The following is a 24045-nucleotide window of genomic DNA, read 5'->3' on the forward strand; positions in this document are numbered from 1 at the left end:
GCGACCACTGATTTGAGGTTTGCACACTAGTTTTGTTTTTCGGGAATTGGAGAAGGCGATGGTAATGGTAAGGAGTACACAACCAACTAAGTATCCTGCGCTGCCACTGCTATTGATCAACAGGATCCACTTTAGATCAGGTTGGTGGCTTTTTTGAAGTCTACCTACACATTTTTGTTAGGAAGAGAACAGTATCTCCCAGAGCAGGGGTAGCGAACCTCCGGCCCTCCAGCTGTGGGTGAAACTACAAATCCCACGATGCATCTCTCTCTTCGGCAGTCATGTCTGCGGCTGTGAGAATCTTGCAATGCCTCGTGGGATTTGTAGTTCCACCCGCAGCTGGAGGGCCGGAGGTTTGCTACCCCTGTCCTAGAGCAGTGCTTCTTAAAGTGTGGGTCGCGACCCCATATACTAGGGGAGGGGGAAGACACACTGTCCAATGCTGGGGTCACGAAAAATGTCCTCGGCCAAAAAGGGGTCACGAGTGGAGGAAGTTTAAGAAGGCCTGTCCTAGAGCAAGGTATATAAATATCTTGTATCCTACAGTAAGTTTATGATGCACTCTTCGGAAAACCAACATAGATGCACATTTGCTCATTCACGTCACAAGCCCTTGCATTCGGAGAACGCATACCTTCTGCATCGATTAGGCTTAGCAGGCTTAGTATGCACTTCAGCTACAGGGTTCTGTTTGTTTGTACTATCCAACTGAAGAGCGCTGTAAAAACACAACACCACTTCATAAAAAGCATAATTCAACTTCTGATAATATAAAGACGCTGACAGTAATGGTCCCCCAAAACAAAAGACACCCACAGGGCAGTAAGCAAACTCATCTATTCCGTGCTAAATAAAGACTACCGAAAAAGAAAACAAAAATACACCAAGACACAAAATGTAGAAAATGTTTCTTCTGTGTGGTTTTTTTTTTTTCTTCTTAAATTATGAATATTCTAAAAATATAATTTAACCTATGACCTCGATGCCTTAATGTATCCACCATTTTTCTGTAGGACCTTGTTATGCATCAGGCAGATCCCTTCATCTTTTAGGGTACATTAATATTGGCATCAGCATTATTAAAGTGACACTAAACGCCGGAGTTAAACCATAAAAACACATCCAAGTCCCCGAACTCTGAGTAACAATGTATCTTATTTGTGTATCACTCGGCTGTAGATCCTCCAATCATCTCTGACACTGCCCTTCCTTCTGGAGGGGGGGAGGGGGGGGGCTACTTTTCTCCCCCATGCTCTCTGTGTGTGATGTAGTCACCCATCCAAGCTCGCTCCCGGGATGGACTACAATCTCAATACAAATGAGTAAACCAAACATGAGATTGTAGTCCATCCCAGAGGGGAGCTTGGAGCGGTGACTACTTTACAACACACACAGGGACCATGGGGAACAGACGTAGCCCCCCTCCAGAAGGAAGGACAGTGTCAGAGATGATTTGAGGATCTACAGCGGTGTCAGGAACCAGATCTGAACCCACGGCCTCTGCTGTAGCTGGCGGTGGTTCTACCTGCTGAGCCACCTTCGAACATTGGATAGCTCCTTGTGTAATCCAAGGGGGGGGGCTACTTTTCTCCCCCATGCTCTCTGTGTGTGATGTAGTCACCCATCCAAGCTCGCTCCCGGGATGGACTACAATCTCAATACAAATGAGTAAACCAAACATGAGATTGTAGTCCATCCCAGAGGGGAGCTTGGAGCGGTGACTACTTTACAACACACACAGGGACCATGGGGAACAGACGTAGCCCCCCTCCAGAAGGAAGGACAGTGTCAGAGATGATTTGAGGATCTGAGGATCTGAACCCACGGCCTCTGCTGTAGCTGGCGGTGGTTCTACCTGCTGAGCCACCTTCGAACATTGGATAGCTCCTTGTGTAATCCTCGGGTAAACCTAGTTTCTGCTGAACTCTGAACTCCTTGCTCCTCCCTTGAACTTCCTATTTAAGCCACGCCTCTGCACTTCCTGTTTGCCAGATTATTGTGCTCCTGCTAATATCTTGCTTCCTGCTCCCTCTGTGATACAATCCGCTCATACTGCTACCCGTGTACCGACCTTTGGCTACTGATTCACCGACTACTCTCATCGTCTCCTGCTACATACCTGATACCTTTGGCTGCTGACCTCGGATTGTACTCTGACTTCGCTTCTGCCTGCTCCTCCACTACTACCGTCTGCTTGTGTACCGAACCCGGCCTGTTATACTACGAATTGCCTGCTGCTTCAGCTACTGGACTCCGAGCCCGATCCCAGATCGTGACAAGCCGAGTGATACACAAATAAGATACATTGTTGCTCAGAGTTCAGGGACTTGAATGTATTTTTAAGATTTAACTCCTTAGTTTAGTGTCACTTTAAAGTAATAACTAGATGACACAATGTATTTTATAATTGAGATTTTTTTGTTTTAACCAGTAACAGACCATTTAGATAAAAACTACCATACTTTTTTATATGATATATTAGATAAATGTTTTTAAAAAAACCTTTGAATTTTACATATTTACTTTTGGCAATTTTTTAATTAATAAAACATCATTTCTATTGATAATTTAACTGTGATCCTTCCAATGATCTCTAGACTTCCGCTATTCTTCATATGACTATAGCGAATATAATACATTATCTCTAGAGCTGTTTTTAAATTAGTTGTAGGTGGCACCCATTTAATGACAACTCTGCTCCAGGTACTAAAAATGGCCGTAAGTTTGACTGCCCTACCAGGAGATATTATTTTGTGGTGGTTTAGGTACATCCTTTGACATTCACACGCATGACAAGCTAATATATGCACGATCACTGCCAACATTGTACACTATGGAGATGAGTGAACGAAGAAGATGGAGAAAGATTTTTGCAGGGGAAAAAATTAAATAAAAGTTAGCCCCTATGAAGCTAAAAAAAACAAACATCTAATGAGCCTTGAAGACAGCATGAGAGCCCTATGACATTTTCAACCCAGGAAGTCCCAAGAGCTGCCATTGACCATGAGAGCACGATACAAAAGGAATTCTGTGGCAGTTACTCTACAACAAAACATCCGTAGGTGACAGATCCGTACATTTCTAAAATTTCACAATCAGCAGCCAAATTTTTGAAAATTGTATGAAATGCAGAGGCCAAAATACAATGGAAGATCTTTAGGAACGTAATTCTAAACCCAAAGATTGATGTTAATGGACAGAAGCATTTGACACCGTGTAGCTGTTGAGTGGCAAAAAAAAAAAATACATACAAACATGAGAACGAAAACCGAAAAAAAAAAAATAAGGGTAATGAGTCGGGAAATTAAAGAAAATCCAAAACAAACAAAGAAACAAACATACAAATAAAAGAAAAAGAGAAAGCAAATAAGTCAGAAATTAGAAAAAAAAAACTAACATGGCATTACTGGTGGCTGTGGCCGACACTTCTGCCGAGGACAGAACTCCGCACTTGGAACATTTGAGGGTCATGCCGTAAAGAGGCATGGTCATCTGACTGCAATTGAAATCAAAAATACTGAAACAAAATCAAAAATATACTTCACTTTTTTTTTTAAACAGAAAGAAAGATAAGAATCCACTAAGCAAATAAGTCTTAAAGGAGAACTAAACCAAGGGCACCTGTCATCGCTCAGGAAGTAATTTTTGCTAGCTGGTTGTTGCCATGGTTCATTACCGGTAACCGTCATCGGCCACCGCCCTGAATTTAATGTCCCTCAGAAGTCAACAACTCCCTTTTAGGTGTATAAGATTTAAAGAAAATAGCAAGAACCTTAGCATTAGAGACAATGTTTCTTTCTTTCGTTTCTTTTTTTTCCCCCGTCTACCTTGACATGGCATTTCGATGGCAACTTCCAACCAACAAAAGTTGGGTTTTGAAGACCAGTTGTCTTTAGGTGCTCAGTTAGTTAACCATATTAACCATCGGTTGATATGCAGTGCTTATGAGATAACCTTCCGTCTTTCCTAAAACATGAGGAACGTAGAAGTGATCGTTCCTTAAAAAGTATGAGGACATAGTCTTGGAATTCCAAAGTAACTTTTTATATATTTGGGGCAAAAAATCCACACTGTAAAGAATGCCCCAAATATATTAAAAGTTACTTTGGAATTCCAAGATGATGTCCTCCTACTTTCAAGGAACAATCACTTCTAGGTTCCTCATGTTTTTGGAAAGACGGAAGGATATCTCATATGTATGGCATTGCAACCGATGGGGGGGGGGGGGCTTTAAAAAAAATATGGGCATGTACAATGTTTAGTATTACTTTAAGTCCAGGATCTTTTAAGATCTCCAAAAAATGATACCAAAGATCTTGATGACCCTTCTCGGGTCCTTAAGATATTAATATGGAAGAGACCATGAAGTTGATGTCACTCTATTCCCATCAATGTTTTTGTTTACAGTGAAGGCCACAAATTTGTTGAAGCAACCAATGGTCAACAGATGGAGCCAATACGTTCATGATAAGCCAGAAGTTATGGTCCAAAAAATGGTCAATGGTATTGAGGCCATTAACATCATTACTCCACATTACTCAACATTACTCCATAAAAAAGTTGTCTCGTCTGTTGATCGCCATCTCATGTCAAGGTTTGGTCCCGTGAATGACATCACACAATGCCCCTTCAATCAAACAGGATGGGAACATCTGACACAGCCTGTCGGACTTTGAAGTTCAGTGTATTTGTTCCCGTCAGATCTGAACGGCCTTGTATACAGATGACTTGGAAACAATAGTTAATGCTCAGTCTCTTCTATATTAAACCATATGATGGACAAGAGGGATTCTTGCGTCTTTCCAGTGCCTTCGGGAAAACACAGAAGACAAAACTGGTGCCCCCATGCTCCGTTTACCCCTTCACCCCTGAGTAATTAGCCTGTTCTAACAGAAACGCGTCAAACAGAGCCAAGTAATGACTGTGCTCCTTGGAATTTCAGACACACAATGCTCCTTTTCAAGACCATTCGAAGGAGCTTAACTTTTAATTAAAAAAGCTTTCCCGATAAACAAAATGGTGAAGTTCAGTCATGTGAACTGCCGCTGAATACAAAGTGTGCGTGTGTTGGAAGAGTTCTCCCCTCTCCGGGGCGCACGGAAATGTAATAACACAATAGCGCTTTAACGCTCAATAGGCATGTTAAGAGCTCCGTTATATGTAGTACGTCGTCGACGAACCTATGCGTGGAGTTTCTCACAGAGTCTGAGGAGGCTCTCAGGAGTGAAGAGGTTAAACAAGGACACTTTTTTTTTCTACAGGTTGGCAAACACACTTAAAATCTGATTAAGGGAAAAGACATGGTGTCCCGTAACGATGGGAAGGTTTCCTGACTATGCCCTGCGGTGCCCCCTAAATGGAAATCAGCAACAAGCTTATCAATCGCTATTGTTTTGTGTAATATTTAAAAAATTGGCCATGGTTTGCCCAATCATTGTTGAGTATAGATGGCAAGACGTACATGATTTGACTGGCTGCCTCATTCCGTTGTCCAGCCTCACACTCATAATTATGAGTTCCACCCATTATGGGTGGATGTCAACTGGACTTCACAAAATGACCACCCAACGGCTCAATATGGTAGAATTGTCAACAGATACGGGCCCCAGTTATCGCATGCGGGTCCCTTGTAAATATGGCATAAAAATTTAATAAAACACAAGAGGGATTTTAAAAGTTGAACTTATCTACAACCTACACGGAAGTATTACATTTTTTGAGCATATTTAGTTGGAAAACAGTTTGGATTTGCATTTTTTTGTAATACCGCTCGATGATCATCGGCAAGCAACGGTTAATGTGATGCCCGAATTTATTTCAGGGGGGAAAAAAAAAAATCCTCTCCACGTCAGGTATGTACATTGTAACGATTTTTAGCGGACTTCACTGCAGATTCGTAACTCTGTTCTCTGGATGGTAAAATTAGCTATTTGTGGTAAAATTATGGCTTTTCTAGTCAAAGACCAAATATATAAACACTTACAATATTAATTGTGATAGGGTATGTTTAGAGAGGTCTCAGAAGTTTATAAATCCTAGAAATGTATTGAAATTCTTATTTAAAAAAAAACAAAACGGGTTTTGTAAGATAAAAATATTTAAGAGTGGTGCTCATACAAAGATCTCGTTAAATTCCTAAATCCCTGAGGTTGTTGCTAGTTCATATAATGTTCATAAATCATATAATTATTAACATAATAACAGTTCATACAGTTTCATTAACGATATGATATAGCTTGGAGAAATCCCCTACGCGTTTCGCTCGCAGGCTTCTACGGGGTTTTTTTTTTGGTATATCAATTTTCATCACCAATCTAGGGATCAGGTAATCATGGAGAGACCTGTAACCAGGGGGATGGAGATCCTCTCATCGCCCCCAGAGAGTATCACACGGCGGAGCCGGGGACGCACATGGAGTCCAGCATATCCTCCTAATCTTAGGGGAAGCCAAAACCGCGTATTAAGCCCAGTTTGTTCGTTAGGGTCAGTTGTTTTCTTCTCTTCTTTTTGTGTCGCATTCCTTGTGTGTATCTCTCCCTCACCTCGACCAAATATACAGTATCATATATTCAAGTCAGGGTGCGTCCCTATTCATATGTAAAAAGCGCCGCCCATTCATAGCCCCTATCTTAATTTTAGTTGCCCCTGTCTGCATGACATCTCATGTCCGGGTTTCTGCTGTCATGAAACCCGAACACAGCGTTCAAAACCCGGACTGTACGGGTGAATCCTGGACAGGTGGAAACCCAAATGGCGGGACGCTATGGCCAGTGTCCAGCTGAGCTCCTGGCAACCAGTGACATCACTCCAAGGTGATAGACAGAGGGACGTCACTCCGATCTGTGCACGGGGTTTCTGGGACCAGTAGTGAGCCAATCACAAAAGCAGGAAATTCGATTTGAAGGGTGTTTCATGCTGCTCAATGTACAGAAAGCTCCCCATATATTGTGCTGGTGGCAAGGAGGAGACAGTTGATTTTTTTGGCCGGTTTTGAAAAATTGCAACTTCCTGCAGGGTGTTTTTTTTTTTAAATTAATAACATTCCAAAATTATCCTTTCTTTTCAAACCTTTAAAGGAGAACTACGAGGTGAGCGATTTACACTCAACCTCATAGTTAGAGCCGACGTGTGTCATTGAAACGGTCACATGTTGACTCTATAGATCGGGAAGGGAGTGAACACATACCGCCAATCGCTCACTTCCCGATCATCTCCCTGCAGAGAGCCGTGACTGTAAAGGTGCCCATACACTGTACGATTCTCGTACGAGAATCACGGGAAATCCCGCGATCGTACGAGAATCGTGCAGTGTATGGAAGGCGTGCGACCGTTTCTACTGTACGGTCGCACGTCTTCCATCGAACAAGCAGGCTGGAAAACCCGCCGGGAATCGTACGATTCTCGGTGTGTTAGTGCCCTGCTTTTTCGACAACTGACGATTTGGTCGGGGGGCGCACGCTCACACTGCCCGTTTGCCGTCCTTGCAAGCCCGCCCCCTCATTGCAGTCATCGCAAGCCCGCCCCTTCAAGGGGGCGGGCTTGCGATGATGGCCAGTACGATCTGCCTGTCCAAGATGGGCAGATCGTACGTTTTTTTGAATACTTTACAACCCTCGCAAGACAAAAGTCTTGCGAGGGTTGTAAAGTGTATGGGCATCTTTAGTCACTGCTCCCCATAGGGATTCCCCCCTCTCCGCTCTCTGATCCTCCAGCGCTGACTGCAGGAACAGACGGGGAGGGGGCAGGCACAGCTGGCTCTGCCTCCAGATAGGCAGAGCCCGCTGTCAATCAGCCCGCTGGGTGGATCCCGACAGTATTGTCAGTCCCAGGTGCGGCGGCAATAGCCCGCTATGTACTGAGCCGTGGGTCATGGGAGAAGGTTCCTATATGTCCTCCCGTGACCCGAAAGAGAGCTATGGGATAAAAAGGTTCCCCCATAGTTCTCTTTTAAGTGCATTAGGTAAACTTCTAATACCATCCAGTAAAAGGTTGTAGTGATCGAATGTCATACACACATATTTATACAATGTATATCGCTGAAGATCTTTTGTATCCAGAATGATAAGGGTTGTGGCAGTGCATTGCAATGCCACTGTGTTATCTCCATTCCTGTGTCTAGAATCTGAGTGGCCAGCGCATGCTGATGGCACAGGTGTGCACGGCCTTTAAATTAAAGTTGTTGGGAAGGGTTCAGGACTCCACCTGGGAGACAGGAAAGCTCCACCCAGGAGTCAGAGTGGAGTCCAGTGCAGCGGGGTGCTGCGGATTGGGAAGAACCCCCAGTGTGCAGGTTAGCACATGACTGAGGCTGTCTGGAGGAACAGACAGTGGGCTGAGGCCGGAGCAGCGGTGCTGCAAATGCAAAGCCAGGAGGCTGGATGGGCGGGTGCTGCCATGAGATGCTAAAGAACCCCTGCGAGGGTAATTGTTCTGTTTTGTGAACTTTCATTTAATAAAAGTGGGCGAGGAAGCCCTTGAATGAAGATTACAGCGAGTGGATGCGTCCTTTATGCGCTACTATTTGGAGCTAATCCCCACAGGGTGTACCGGAGGGGCTGCAGCTTTGTGCTGACCATTCTGTGCAATGTCCCTACTTCAGACGACACATCCTTAAAGCTGGGTTCACCGCTGTCCATTTTGGTGCGCTGCATTAACTCGAGCGCGTTGACACGCGTTTTTGAGTGCTCTAACGGGCGTTGGGTTTAGACAGCCTATTCATGGTGAATTTTTCCCAGCTACCATGCATGGGCATCAGAGGTTCAATGGGGTGCCATTGTAAGTGAATGGCACCGCAATGCACTAACACACATAACATGTGCGTTCCTGCAATGGAGAGGTGTGAATGGGCCCTAGAGCAGAACAAAGCTGTTAAAAAATGCCAGCAGGTACTTTGGGGTTCATTTAGGAAACTTCTGTCCGGTATATAGATGGAGGGATGCCGTTTGCACGGCACTTGCACCCCTAGATGGCACTGGCAAGTCTAAGAAATTATAAGTATGTCTCTCCAAAAAAACAAACAAACTCCTTTATCTATCTGCTGACACATTTTTTTTACTTGGTGCACGGGCACACTGCGGGGGCCACTCCCAGCATCTGTGAGATTCTAAGAATGGAGCCGAGTATCGGGACAATGGAACTGCAGCGAGTATGTACAGCAGCTGCATCATCATTCCCCAACTTTTAACTTGAGATTAATGACACAACTACCCCCTCCCCTCCCCCCATGCCAAGGTGCTAGGTGTGATCCTTGACTCTAACATCACCTTTCTTCCCCACATCCAATCACTATCCAGATCCTGCCGCCTTCACCTTCGTAACATGTCCAAAATACGCTCCTTCCCCACCAATGACACCGCAAAACTACTCATCCACTCCCTTGTTATCTCTCGTCTTGACTATTGCAACTCCCTCCTCATTGGCCTTTCACTACACAGGCTCCTCCCCCTTCAGTCTATCATGAATACTGCTGCTAGACTCATCCACCTCACCAACTGATCAGTGTCTGCATCTCCCTTCGCCAATCCCTCAACTGGCTTCCATCCCCCGCTCTCCTCTGGCAATCCCTCCACTGGCTTCCATCCTCTGCCCCCCTCTGCCAATCCCTCCACTGGCTTCCAGTCGCCCAAAGGATAAAATTCGAAATATTAACAACGACTTACAAAGTGAACCACAATTCTGCCCCTGGATATATCTCCAACCTTGTCTCAAAGTATCACCCTAACCGCCCCCTCCGCACCTCCCAAGACCTCCTGCTCTCAAGTCCCCTCGTCAACTCCTCCCATGCTCACCTCCAGGACTTCTCTAAAGTCTCTCCCATCCTTTGGAATGCCAACCTGTTCAGCTATCTCCTATTCTGTCTGCCTCTAGGCGATCCCTATTTTAGGGAAGCCTATCCCACCCCAACCTAACCACTGTACTATCACTTTCTCAAACCATTCATCCCCACACAGCTACCACCTCTTGTATCACTTACCCCTCCCTTTTAGATTGTAAGACCTCACGGGCAGTGCCCTCCTTACCATCTTGTCTTGACTTGCATTGTAACTACAATGTCTTCCTTATATTGTAAAGCGCTGCGCAAACTGTTGGAGCTATATAAATGCTGAATAATAATCTTATACAAAATATTAACAACCACTTATAAAGCCATCTACAACTCCGCCCCCCGGCTATATCTCCAAACTGGTCTCAAAGTATCACCCTAACCATCCTCCCCGTTCCTCTATGTGCTGGTGGGATTACTGAACATCCTAAATTGGTATTTACTGCTTTTCTTTATATATATACTGTATATGTGTTCTGCTAACCCGAGAGCAGACATCACAAGATACTTGCTGTTATCTTTACCAGCCAGAAGCATTTCTTTTGAAGCCCTCTCTAACTACCTGGAGCTTGCATTGCTCTGACTTCAAGGTTAAATCTGACCTCCGACCTTCCCTTCAGTCTTTAGCTCCTCTCCTGGACCGATATGGCTTCCTCTGATGTCACTGCACACTGGGAGCTTCTCACAATGTGCATTAGAGGCTACAGCAAGTCAGATAGAGCTCCGCCTCCTTTCCTGCCTGGAGGATATCCAGAATCATCTAGCACTTTCCTCCCCAGCCTGACTGTCCCTTGTTCTTTCGATCATGGAGGCTCAGCATCACATGTGGGTATGGGTGATCTGCTGTTATTAGAAAGCTATCTACAGCACCTTTCTGGAACTTCCCAGAAGCCGTGACCTGTCTGCACTGCACAGAGAAGCACAAAGACCCACTGATGACATCACTGGGTCTAAAATGAGTATGTAATAAAAGCATAAAGGTTTTACTTAAAAATATAATTACCATATTGATGGGGGGGGATGAACCAGGGGAGCAAAAATGTAAGTAGATTAAGGGCAGCACAGTGTCTTAGTGGTTCTGTCTTGCAACACTGGGGTCCCCGGTTCAAATCCTGACCAGGACACCTATCTGCATGGAGTTTCTCCCTGTGCTTGCGTGGGTTTCCTCCCACACTTCAGAGACATGTTGGAAGGTTAATTGGCTCCTGTCTAAACTGGCCCTGTATGTATGCATGTGAGATAGGGACCTTAGATTGTACGTTCCTTGAGGGCAGGACTGATGTGAATGTACAATTTCTAAAGTGTTGGGTAAAACTTCAGCTTTAAGTTTCCACCAACTACTATGACACTGATCAATGACCGCGGCCTTACTGGCCACTGAGGCACCCTCATTGTTTAGAGGGAATGGGGGTTTGGCAAGGTTTAGCTATGAACGACAGCTAATAAGATATGTAAATTCCACCCCAGGGGTATGCCAAGACCCTAGGGGGAGGGGCTTTCAAAAAATACTAAACGCTGTCTCATTGAAGTATAAAAATTACAAAATTCATTTATTAATAGAACATGATTTTTGAGTAATTAAAATTCCATTTTAAAAAACAAACAGGATCATTTCATAATATAATTATTTCATATATAGTATTGACATCACATGATTCGTTTTTATAACATGATTTGTTGATTCAAAAGAGCTCCCGTTAGTTCATTCAATATTGCCCCCGACATGTTTCGCCCTATTGGGCTTCTTCAAGGGGACAGGAACCGTATATATCATGAGACGATCCAGTTGGGTACATACCAACGGGAGCTCTTTTGAATCAACAAATCATGTTATAAAAACGAATGATGTGATGTCAATACTATATATGAAATAATTATATTATGAAGTGATCATGTTTGTTTTTTAAAATTGAATTTTAATTACTCAAAAATCATGTTCTATTAATAAATTATTTTTTTAATTTTTATACTTCAATAAGAGAGCGTTTAGTATTTTTTTGAAAGCCCCTCTCCTTAGGGTCTTGGCATACCCCTGGGGTGGAATTTACGTATCTTATTAGCTGTCATTTATCCTTGGGGGGTGAAATCGCGCTCTTCTATACATAGTATTTGAGGTTGAATAAAGACATTAGTCCATCAAGTCCAACCTATTAGGATCTCATTCTAGGAGTACCTGTACCCCTGTATATTACCTGTACCCCTGTATATTACTTGTACCCCTGTATATTACCTGTACCCCTGTATATTACCTGTACCCCTGTATATTACCCGTACCCCTGTATATTACCTGTACCCCTGTATGTTACCTGTACCCCTGTATATTACTTGTACCCCTGTATATTACCCGTACCCCTGTATGTTACCTGTACCCCTGTATATTACCTGTACCCCTGTATATTACCTGTACCCCTGTATATTACGTGTACCCCTGTATATTACCTGTACCCCTGTATATTACCCGTACCCCTGTATATTACCTGTACCCCTGTATATTACCTATACCCCTGTATATTACCTGTACCCCTGTATGTAACCTGTACCCCTGTATATTACCTGTACCCCTGTATATTACCTGTACCCCTGTATATTACCTATACCTCTGTATATTACCTGTACCCCTGTATGTAACCTGTACCCCTGTATGTAACCTGTACCCCTGTATATTATCTGTACCCCCGTATATTACCTGTACCCCTGTATGTTACCTGTACCCCTGTATATTACGGTCCCTTAAGAAATCGTCCAAAAGTTTCTTGAACAATTCCACATTCTTTGCTGAGCCAGCAAAGGCATCAATTTTTCAAGATTCCTGTAATATAAGACCTACCCCTAAAATAAGACCTAGTTTGTTGGTAGCATGTGAGGGGGAACTTGCAGGAGAGATGGTGTCGGCCTGCAGGGACATACTGTATTAAGGGGATGACGGGGGACTCCCCCCCAGACAGCGCAGTGACAGGGACCACTCCAGTACCAGACTTCACCAACTGCTGTCCACCTGAAGGCACTGCTTAATGTAATAGGTACTGTACTGTAATGTGTACCGGTAAATGGTACCGTACTTTACCGCGCTGTCCACTGTCTGATGTCCCCACTGCTGCACCGCTGGTACCGCTGTCCCTGATGGCAAAGGAAGCCGGCGCTGTAGAAAGCAAAGGCTGCGGCGGCTAAGGGGAGCAGAGCCGCATTAGCCGATACTTCCTCTACAGCGCCGGTTACCGTGACAGGCGGAGTGACACCAGATAACTTTAGATTGTTGTACATATTGTTGCACACTAAAAAAAAAAAAAAGACATCCCCTGAAAATAAGACCCAGTGTGGTTTTTGGGGGCTAAAAAAATATAAGACAGCGTCTTATTTTCGGGGAAACGCGGTAGGATGCGGCCAATGTGATCTTCCAGCGAACTAGAGGCTGACAAGCTCCGACATTTAACGGACTAGCGTGTCATCATTTCCACCGCTCTCGGAAACTCTTGCTGCTGCCTCTCGTCTTATTTTCAGACTTCGAAAGACGCAATGTTTTGAAAGGATCTCAATGAAGAATTCTAAGAACACCTTATTTTTTGTTCAAATATATATAAAAACGCTGTTTTGTTCCAACACGGGTGGCTGGAGGGAAATTAGTTTAGTAATCCTAATGGGAAAATCAATGGCGTAAGTTGTTAATAAGCTGTGATGTAGAGAGAGCCCCTCTGTCGATGGATGAATAGTCAGAGAAGCGAGCTTCCCACGTCACCCCGGCCCCTCTTCAGCTGATATTTATAACCCTGACAGCGGAGGTCAGATGTTTCCAGGCTTATTAATCAACAAATACGTGTTTTCTAGCTTAAAACTGAGAAGGACCCAGCGTTCTGATTACCGTATTTAATTTGTGAAAACATAGAAGAGTGACGGCAGAAAAAGTGGCCCATCGAGTCTGCCCCATTTCTTTCTGTTTTTATTTAAAGGAGAACTATGGGGTCAGGGCTTTTCCCCATAGTTCTCCAAGTACAGACAGTCCCCTTGTTACATACATGATAGGGACTTTAGGTGTGTACTTAAGTTGAATTTGTATGTAAGTCGGAACGGGTACATTTTTTAAGTGTAACTCCAGCCAAAAAAACAACACATTTTTAAGCTTTGGATAGCATAGGGAAGGGTCGCGTTTGTTTTTCTGTCTGTTCCCCTTGTTCTGAAGATTATAATATAATTTTAAAAAAAACTAAATGTGTTATTTATTTAAGAGGAGGTGCGGACGGACCGGGAGAAGAGGAGGAACCGGCCGGGGCAGCAGCGGACGGACCGGGAGAAGAGGAGGAACCGGCCGAGGGCCGATGCAGCCACAGTTCTGCTAAATGTACCGGCGGCCGCCGGCGCCAGTGCGTACAGCTATCACTCAGTGTCACCGACTTTACCGCAGTTCATTGTACAAAGTTTTTTTTACAATGAACTTCAGTCAAGTCCGTGACACTGAGTGATAGCTGTATGTGGTTGTGTCACACACCTCGGTTCGTAAGTACGGGTTGTCCGTAAGTCGGGGACTGCATGTATAAATCTATGTTTGTCCTAAAAATTCACTGAGTGTTGACTGACCCCCAACCTCTGCTGGAAGTCTGTACCAAGTAATAACTACTCCTTCTGCAAAACAATATTTTCTAAGGTTAGTTTTGAACTTTCCTCCATCTAGTTTGAGGTCGTGTCCTGATCTCAGCTTCATATCGAAAATCCTGCCCTCCTGAACCTTATTCACACCCTTCATGTATCTAAAGGTTCCAGTCATGTCCATCCTTTCCCTTCTCTCCTCCATACTGTACATGTGAAGTTCCTGCAGTCTCTCCTGATATACCTCTACCTGCATTTTATGCCTCAGACCTTTTTCCATTTTTGTTGCCCATCTCTGGACTTGTTCTGTCTTATCAGTTTCTTATTGTAAGTGAGATCCTCAGAACCGGACACAGTATTCTAGATGAGGTCTAACTAAGGATCTATATAGAGGGATCAGAACCTCCTTCCTCCTGCTGGGGATCCCTCTAGTGATAATAAAGATCTATATAGAGGAATCAGGACCTCCTTCCTCCTGCTGGGGATCCCTCTAGTGATAGAGATCTATATAGAGGGATCAGGACCTCCTTCCTCCTGCTGGGGACCCCTCTAGTGATAATAAAGATCTATATAGAGGAATCAGGACCTCCTTCCTCCTGCTGGGGATCCCTCTAGTGATAATAAAGATCTATATAGAGGGATCAGGACCTCCTTCCTCCTGCTGGAGATCCCTCTAGTGATAATAAAGATCTATATAGAGGGATCAGGACCTCCTTCCTCCTGCTGGGATCCCTCTAGTGATAATAAAGATCTATATAGAGGAATCAGGACCTCCTCCCTCCTGCTGGGGATCCCTCTAGTGATAGAGATCTATATAGAGGGATCAGGACCTCCTTCCCCCTGCTGGGGATCCCTCTAGTGATAATAAAGATCAATATAGAGGGATCAGGACCTCCTTCCCCCTGCTGGGGATCCCTCTAGTGATAATAAAGATCTATATGGAGGGATCCTGACCTCCTTCCTCCTGCTGGGGATCCCTCTAGTGATAATAAAGATCTATATAGAGGAATCATGACCTCCTTCCTCCTGCTGGAGATCCCTCTAGTGATGGCTAAGGATCTATATAGAGGGATCAGGACCTCCTTCCTCCTGCTGGAGATCCCTCTAGTGATAATAAAGATCTATATAGAGGGACCAGGACCTCCTTCCTCCTGCTGGGGATCCCTCTAGTGATAATAAAGATCTATATAGAGGGATCAGGACCTCCTTCCTCCTGCTGGGGATCCCTCTAGTGATAATAAAGATCAATATAGAGGGATCAGGACCTCCTCCCTCCTGCTGGGGATGCCTCTAGTGATAACTAAAGATCTATATAGAGGGACCAGGACCTCCTTCCTCCTGCTGGGGACCCCTCTAGTGATAATAAAGATCTATATAGAGGGACCAGGACCTCCTTCCTCCTGCTGGGGACCCCTCTAGTGATAATAAAGATCTATATAGAGGAATCAGGACCTCCTTCCTCCTGCTGAGGATCCCTTTAGTGATAATAAAGATCTATATAGAGGAATCAGGACCTCCTGCTGAGGATCCCTTTAGTGATAAAAAAGATCTATATAGAGGAACCAGGACCTCCTTCCTCCTGCTGGGGATCCCTTTAGTGATAATAAAGATCTATATAGAGGAATCAGGACCTCCTGCTGAGGATCCCTTTAGTGATGCACTCCAATGTTCCATTGGCTTTACCAGCTACCAGGCCACACGGTTTGCTCATTCTGCAATCATGTGACTTAAGCACCCTTAAAGTCTTTTTCCTCCGTAGTTCTGGATAACGCTGCGCCCCAATATTATACTCTATCAGAGGATTATTTTTCCCTAAGTGCATGATATAAGTGTCTTTGGATGTTTGTTCTTCTCTAACTTGACACTATGAGGAAAATATAGAAGTTTATTTCAATAAGCAGCTTCTTTAAAACTGAAAGAAAAAAAAAAATCTGAAATGAAAGATGAAGTTGATCGATGGATGTTAATCCGCCGGTGAGATACAATTTGGTTTCTCATAACTCAACAACACGCTCTTAACATGTCTTGTCCAGTAGGACCTGTTTTATGTTTGGTGAAGGGGTATTGTGATTTTTCGCTGTCCTGGAGTTTTAACTAGCGGGAGATAATAAAAAAAATAACAACATCTTTGTAATTCTCTTCAGCCAATAATTCGATTGGATTGTGTTTCATTAATTCCAAACTGTGTTCCAACGCTTTTCAGACAGGTCACTGCGGAAGGCGGGAAAACCACAGACGGTCTAAATAAAATGATGCGTCAGTGACACCGAATGTGATCAAAAAACCAGATACACATCACACAATATTTTATCTTCAGCAACCAGGAAGGAAAATAATTGCAATATGATTCTGTGCGGAGCGGACATTTGGACCCCTTCCAATGTCCATTATGTCATCTTGCCATGGTGGCACCTGGTTGGAGCATGACACCTTTCGGGAAATTAAATAGTTCCAACAGTGGAGCGGCACATTAATATCTGTTCCCTGCCAAATGTCACTGTTCATTACCATTCACTTGATCCATTCTCATTACCATTGCCATCACTTGCCAGGGCACACTGTCCCGGATTTACTCTCGCTGCTGCCCGAAGGCCAGGTTCCTCAATGTGCCCCCCTACCCACCAAACCCCCCCCTTTCCCAATGGAGAATGGAAGACCTGCAGGCTGCATACAAGTGATCTCTGCATCATCGCTGAGATCACTTGTAGCTCCCCCGCTGTACATATAGCTCTGCTTGCTCAAAGCAGGGCTAGATGTAGAAAACAACTGCCCGCCCGGCGCCCGGAACTGCATGTCCCGGGCATCGGGAGATAGGAATTCCGCACCTCTGCTGCCCCTCTACTCTCTGCTGCCCCGAGGCCGGGCCTTGATTGGCCTTGTGGGAAATCCGGCCCTGATGGCACCTCTCCTCAGCCTTTGCACTGGGGGTCTGGTGTCTCTACATAGTGGCCCTGATGTGTCAATCAGCATTTCTCCTAACCCTCATTTCTCCTAAGGCATATTTGGAACATTGAGCATCTCCTAATCTAATTCATAATGATCACAATTTGGATTTATGGAGCATTGTAGCCCTTTTTTTACCTAATTTATGGCCTGCTGGACAGGCTTATTGACAGAAAATTTGGGGAACCCATTTATTTATTTTTTGTTCCACCTCTTTTGAAGTGGAGGTAACTGGGAACTGATAACAGAACAAGTGCAAATGGAGTCTTATGGAGTCTTCCAAAAACACTTTAGCTATGACATAGTTACAATCTTACAATTTCTTTAGGCATTGTTTTCTAATAGAAGGCACCCTTGCTGGAGATGAGTTTGTGTGGCTGGTAATTTTAGGGCAAATTATGGACAATCAAAACTATGGGGTTAGGGCTTTTCCCCATAGTTCTCCTTAGGGTAACAGGAGGACACAAACTAGCGTCCTCCCGTCACCCTAAGCTCAGTATATAGGGAGCTACAGCTCGCGGTATACTGAGACGCCGCAGCTGAAGCAGGCCCGACAATTATGTCTGGATCCGCCCAGCTGCGTGAGTGACAGCTGGCTCTGCCTATCTAGAGGCAGAGCCAGCTGTACCCGCCCCCTCCACCGTCCGTTCCGCCAGTCAGCACTGGAGGATCGGAGCGGGGAATCCAGTCCCTCCCCTGTCACGGCAGAGAGCAGTGACAGGATCGAGAAGTGAGCGAGCGCCGGTATGTGTTCGCTCACCTCCCGATCTACTGAGCCGACCTGTGACAGTCTCATTGTCACAGGTCGGCTAGAACTATGAGGTGAGTGAAAAGCCCCCCCTCCCCCCTCATAGTTCTCCTTTAATGATTCTTTCCATTGACAGCGGGGGTGTCATTGTGCCAAGGTGCAGCTCGGACATTTTCAAGTAGGTTGCTCTAGGAAGAGCCCCGCTATTCTCAAGCCACATGGCTACTGGAGCAGCTCATATCCCCCTGGTAAAGTTGGGAAGTGTGCCGCGTGTTTCCAAACATGAGACCATGAACACACTTCCCCCTTCTAAAGGAACTTGTGCTGTCCTGAAGAACAAGTTTCCTCGCTACTTGCTGCACCACTGTGAGTACCTACCTCCTACCCGCCCTCCTGTCTCTATCAGTCTACGTTCCAACAGCACTACCTATGGGATACCCTGATGGGTGTTTCTACTTCCTACCCACCCTCCGGTCTCTATCAGGCTAACAGCACTACCTATGGGATACCCTGATGGGTGTTTCTACTTCCTACCCACCCTCCGGTCTCTATCAGGCTAACAGCACTACCTATGGGATACCCTGATGGGTGTTTCTACTTCCTACCCACCCTCCGGTCTCTATCAGGCTAACAGCACTACCTATGGGATACCCTGATGCAGGGCTGTAGCTACCATGGGGCGAGTAAGGCACTCGCCTCAGGCGCAGCTGAGAGGGGGCTCACCTGGGGCCGGCCTGGCGGCGCCCCGTTGCCCCTGTTGCCATTACGAGCATGTGTGCCCCATTCTAGAGGCGGGGCGCATGACGTCGCAAACCGCACACAATTTTCTGTTTTTGCCTCGAGCGCAAAATGAGATAGCTACGGCTCTGCCCTGATGTGCTTTTCCTACTTCTTACTCGCCCTCCTGTCTCTATCGGGCTAACAGCACTACCTATGGGATACCGTGATGTGTTTTTTTATTTGAGTTGTAATGAGAACTTGCATTATGAATGAACTTTAGGCTTTGTTACACAATTGCGTAGCTGATTATTGATCACATCAAGTTCTCTGAGACGACACAAACTGACTTACCCGGCCCGCTCCTTGAGTTTCTTGTCAGTGATTCCGTCTTTGGATACCAGTTTATTGAACACTAAAATGCCGATGACCATGTTGACCTGTATGAACAGAGATGTTACTTATAAGATAATATTGTTACCAAGAATATAAAACATTCATGCTACAGAATACTAATTTACAGTAGTGCATTTTCTAATACAGAGACAATGTAACTAATATCCGTTCTAGATGACTCCTTAGGTTACTACCGTCACTGCAATGTTACTTCTTATATAATCATTACCCATCCAAGATCAGCTCTGACGTGACCTGGACTCCTCCAAGAATGATATTCCTTTCAGATATCACTGCTTTCCATAAGTCATTACTTACAGTATATCTGGTGTGCTCCCTATATTGCTTTTTAATGTCCCCTGCGTCATCCCCTCATGTCACCACTATCTTACCTAGGTTACTTCTAAAAGGCCTGAATATTCCTTCTCTATTACTCCACAAGTCACCACTATTCCTCATATCTTACTCCTGGAGTCACCACTATTCATCTACATTACTCCTGAAGTCACCACTATTCATCTACATTACTCCTGAAGTCACCACTATTCCTCTATGTTACTCCTGAAGTCACCACTACTCCTCATATGTTACTTCTGAAGTCACCGCTATTCCTCATATGTTACTCCTGAAGTCCCCACTATTCCTCTATGTTACTCCTGAAGTCACCACTATTCATCTACATTACTCCAGAAGTCCCCACTATTGCTCTATGTTACTCCTGAAGTCACCACTATTCATCTACATTACTCCAGAAGTCCCCACTATTCCTCTATGTTACTCCTGAAGTCCCCACTATTCCTCTATGTTACTCCTGAAGTCCCCACTATTCCTCTATGTTACTCCTGAAGTCCCCACTATTCCTCTACATTACTCCTGAAGTCCCCACTATTCCTCTATGTTACTCCAAAGTCACCACGATTTCTCTATGTTACTCCTGAAGTCACCACTATTCCTCTATGTTACTCCAAAGTCAACACTATTCCTCTATGTTACTCCTGAAGTCACTACTATCATATTCACCTCATATAGTACTTCTGAATATTCCTGAAGCTACCACAATTCCTCATACATTACTCCTGATGTCTCCACTATCCTACCTTTGTTACTCCTGAAATCTCCCCTATTCCTCTACGTTACTCCTGAAGTCACCACTACTTCTCATATGTTACTTTTGAAATCACCATGTTGCCTCTATGTTACTCCCAATGTCACCACTATTCCTCATATGTTACACCAGAGGTCACCACTTTGCCTCTATGGTACTCCTGAAGCTACAGCAATTCCTCATATGTCCCTCCTGATGTCTCCACTACCCTACCTATAGTACTCCTGAAGTCACCACAATTCCTCTATGTTACTCCTGATGTCTCCACCACCCTACCTATAGTACTCCTGAAGTCACCACAATTCCTCTATGTTACTCCTGATGTCACCTCACCACTATCCTTCCTATGTTACTTCTGGCATTCCACGTTATTCCTCCTAGGTTACTTCTAAGGTTATCTCCGATGTTACTCCTGTTTTATCTAATATTTCTCCAATCTTACTCCATGTATCACCAATATTCCTCCAATAGAACTCCTCATGCCACCTCTATTCCTTTCTATCTCCATCTCCCGATGTAAAATAATAACTACATCTCAATAGGCTTTTTCTACATGTTCGAAATGGCAGACATCGGATCTTCCTTCAAATATCGCCTACAGAAAAGGTTGCCATACATGAGAACTTAATCTGGTTTAGTCATTCCCATCATTGAAATGAAAATGCAGATTTGCGACAAAGAAAAAGTAAGTACACCCCTAGATTTACCATTAATTCAAAATCAATGAAATTAGATTTTGGTGTCTTTCAGATTAGGTGGCAATGATTGGAAGCTTCTAGGGGAGTGTGCAGGAGGAATCTGGCAAATTATCTTGTTGTGTTATTCAGGGATATCATCTTTACCTGTAGGCTCTGTTAGAATGAAGATCTCATGTTTGCCCGGTCTCAAATTGTGTCAAAAAGTTAACCGTTTTCATGGGGTGTACTTACTTTTTCACAGAATTTCATGTTACTGATGTCATTCCTGATATCATGAAAATTATGGTGCCCACCAGTCACACTGTGAGGAACCGGATCTGAACCCAGGACCTGTGCTGTGTCTGGCGGTGGCTCTACATGGTGAGCAACCTTGGATAGCTCCCTTGCCTGGTCTCCTGTGTAATCCTCAGGTAAACCTAGTTTCTGCTGAACTCTGAACTTCCTGCTCCTCCCTTCAACTTGCTGTTTAAGCCACGCCTCTGCACTTCCTGTTTGCCAGATTATTGAGCTCCTGCCAATATCTTGCTTCCAAGCTCCTCCTGTGATACAATCCGCTCATACTGCTACCTGTGTACCGACCTTTGGCTGCTGATTCAGACTACTATCATCGTCTTCTGCTTCATACCTGATACCTTTGGCTACTGACCTCAGCTTGATCTCTGACTACGCTTCTGCCTGCTCCTCCACTACTACCGTCTGCTTGTGTACCGAACCCGGCCTCTTATACTATGACTTTGCCTGCTGTTTCAGCTACTGGACTCTGAGCCTGATCCCAGACCGTGACACACAGTGACCAGGTTTCTGGTAATCTGGGCAGTTACAAGAGGCCATGTTGGTCATAACCACCAATCAGATACCAGCTTACGGGAGGCCATGTTGGTCAAAGCCAACGATCAGATACAAGCTGAGATTTTTTTCCAATGCCGATGGGAGCAAGAAAGCTAAAACCCGTGCGGCTGTCCTAGGTGACATCACGGTTCCACATGTGCACTCCTTATACAGTAGCACTGAGGATTTTAACCCTTAGGCGGCAGAGGAACAGCCGAGAGCCGTGTTGTCAGATACTGAACTTGCAGAAAGTCAAACAGTGATTCCAAGAAATAGGGATTATGGCAGAATTTATAATCCTTAAATCATTATTGGTGGTGATTCAGAATGCAGGATTAGCGTCCTGTGAGATCATTAATCCCCTAACTGTTTATGAGGCTTCTGAGCACAGCCACCGCCGTGGCAAATCCGCATCCAAGAAAGGACAACTCTCAGTGTATCAGAATGAAAGGCACAATGTTCAAGGAATAATAACAATTAAAAAATATATATAATTATGATTCATCAAACAAAATACCAAAACAACAGCGGCAGCCGGTCCGACGAAGGCGTAGAGCAGTCCTCCTTCCAGAGACAGCCAGCAGCTGCAAGAGACAAAGCAATCAGTTCAGCTTAATCCATCCATAGCAGCCCTTCTCCGCCTCACATCGTGTACCCAATAAGACATTATTCATATTCCTCAGATACCTCCACGTGCAGCATTTATTATCATGAGAGCCTAACAGTAGTTACATCAGAGGTGGACAAATCAATATGGAATTCAGAAGCCAGCAGGATTTTTGATGGGAGTCAGCTCCATTGCCAACATCTAAGGAGAACCTCAAAAGTTGTGCACCGGATGTAGTTTTGAAGGAGCATTGGTGACCTGGCTCCTGGGATTTGTCCAGCCCTGAGGTACACTATATTGCCAAAAGTATTAGGCCCCTCTGTGACGGACCGCCTGGTACCCCGACTGGGTACCTCCGCCAAAGAGCGTCTCCTGCACCCAAACCCCAATTGTTTTTCAGCGGCTGGGCTCCGCCCCTTAGTTCCAGTGAAGGGAACTCTTAAGACATCAGCACACCAAGACATTTTGGACAATTTCATGCTCCCAACCTTGTGGGAGGAGTTTGGGGATGGCCCCTTCCTGTTCCAACATGACTGCACACCAGTGCACAAAGCAAGGTCCATAAAGACATGGATGGGGGAGTTTGGGGTGGGGGAGGAACGTGACTGGCCGCACAGAGTCCTGACCTCAACCCCATAGAACACCTTTGAGATGAATTAGAGCGGAGACTGTAAGCCCCTCCCCCAACATTGTGGATGCCTTCCCAGAAGAGGCGGAGCTGTTATAGCGGCAAAGGGCGGAGCCAACCCAATACTGAACCCTACGGACTAAGACTGGGATGCCATTAACGTTCATGTGCGTGTAAAGGTGTCCCAATACTTTTGGCAATATAGTGTATATTATTCAACAACAGTTTCTAAATATCATGAGGTGTCCTTATTTAAGTTTGAGGTTCCAGGTTCATATATTAAAATATCATAAGCCGAAACTTTTACTTCCATAAGCTTTGTCATAGATCACATCAGAAGACTCGTCTCAATGAACTCTAGGAGAGGAAGTTCCCCTTCCAATGGGGGGATCCATATGGTGCTTATTTGGCATTCATATACATCCATCAGACAATGACATTCTGCATCCCGTTGGCTCCTGGTGATGATTCCATATATTGAAATCTACAATGATCACCGCAGGAGCTCAGCAGACCGACGGAACCCCTTTATGAGCTCCAGTGTTCTAGGAACCCCCTTTATATCCTTGAATAGGAGGGTCTCCCCGCTCCTTAACATGGCGGGTTGGGATCTCTATTAATACAGACGCATCCCCCACATTTCCCGATGAAGGAGAAAGCACTTCTGACAGGGGACCTGATGGGAGCAATTGAGGGTACTTACTAATACTATAATGATGACCAGCACTATAATGGGGAGCACTATCATGGAGGCACTATAATGGGGAGCAGTATCATGGAGGCACTTTAAGGTGGAGCAGTATAATGGGGGGCAGTATGATGGGGGCACTATAATGGGGAGCAGTATGATGGGGGCACTATATTGGGGAGCAGTATCATGGAGTCAATATATTGGGGAGCAGTATATTGGGGAGCAGTAAAATGGAGGCAGTATATTGGGTGAGCAGTGTAATGGGGGATCAGTATATTGGTGG

The 24045-nt window shown here is 44.8% G+C and overlaps 1 protein-coding gene across 1 annotated transcript in view; it reads right to left on the reverse strand.

The window, feature by feature from the left end:
* Positions 1 to 24045, reverse strand: part of LOC108796840 (brain-specific angiogenesis inhibitor 1-like) — a 368891-nt gene that overhangs the window by 50262 nt on the left and 294584 nt on the right. Inside the window, exons 33-34 of the mRNA XM_018568381.1 lie at positions 22354 to 22420; positions 19164 to 19249 (exon numbers count right to left, since the gene is read on the reverse strand). Coding sequence (XP_018423883.1) covers positions 19164 to 19249; positions 22354 to 22420 — 153 coding nt within the window. The remainder of the gene's footprint in view (positions 1 to 19163; positions 19250 to 22353; positions 22421 to 24045) is intronic.

This window comes from Nanorana parkeri, unplaced genomic scaffold, assembly GCF_000935625.1.
Source record: "Nanorana parkeri isolate BGI_ZX_2015 unplaced genomic scaffold, ASM93562v1 scaffold1180, whole genome shotgun sequence".
Lineage (NCBI taxonomy): Eukaryota > Metazoa > Chordata > Amphibia > Anura > Dicroglossidae > Nanorana > Nanorana parkeri.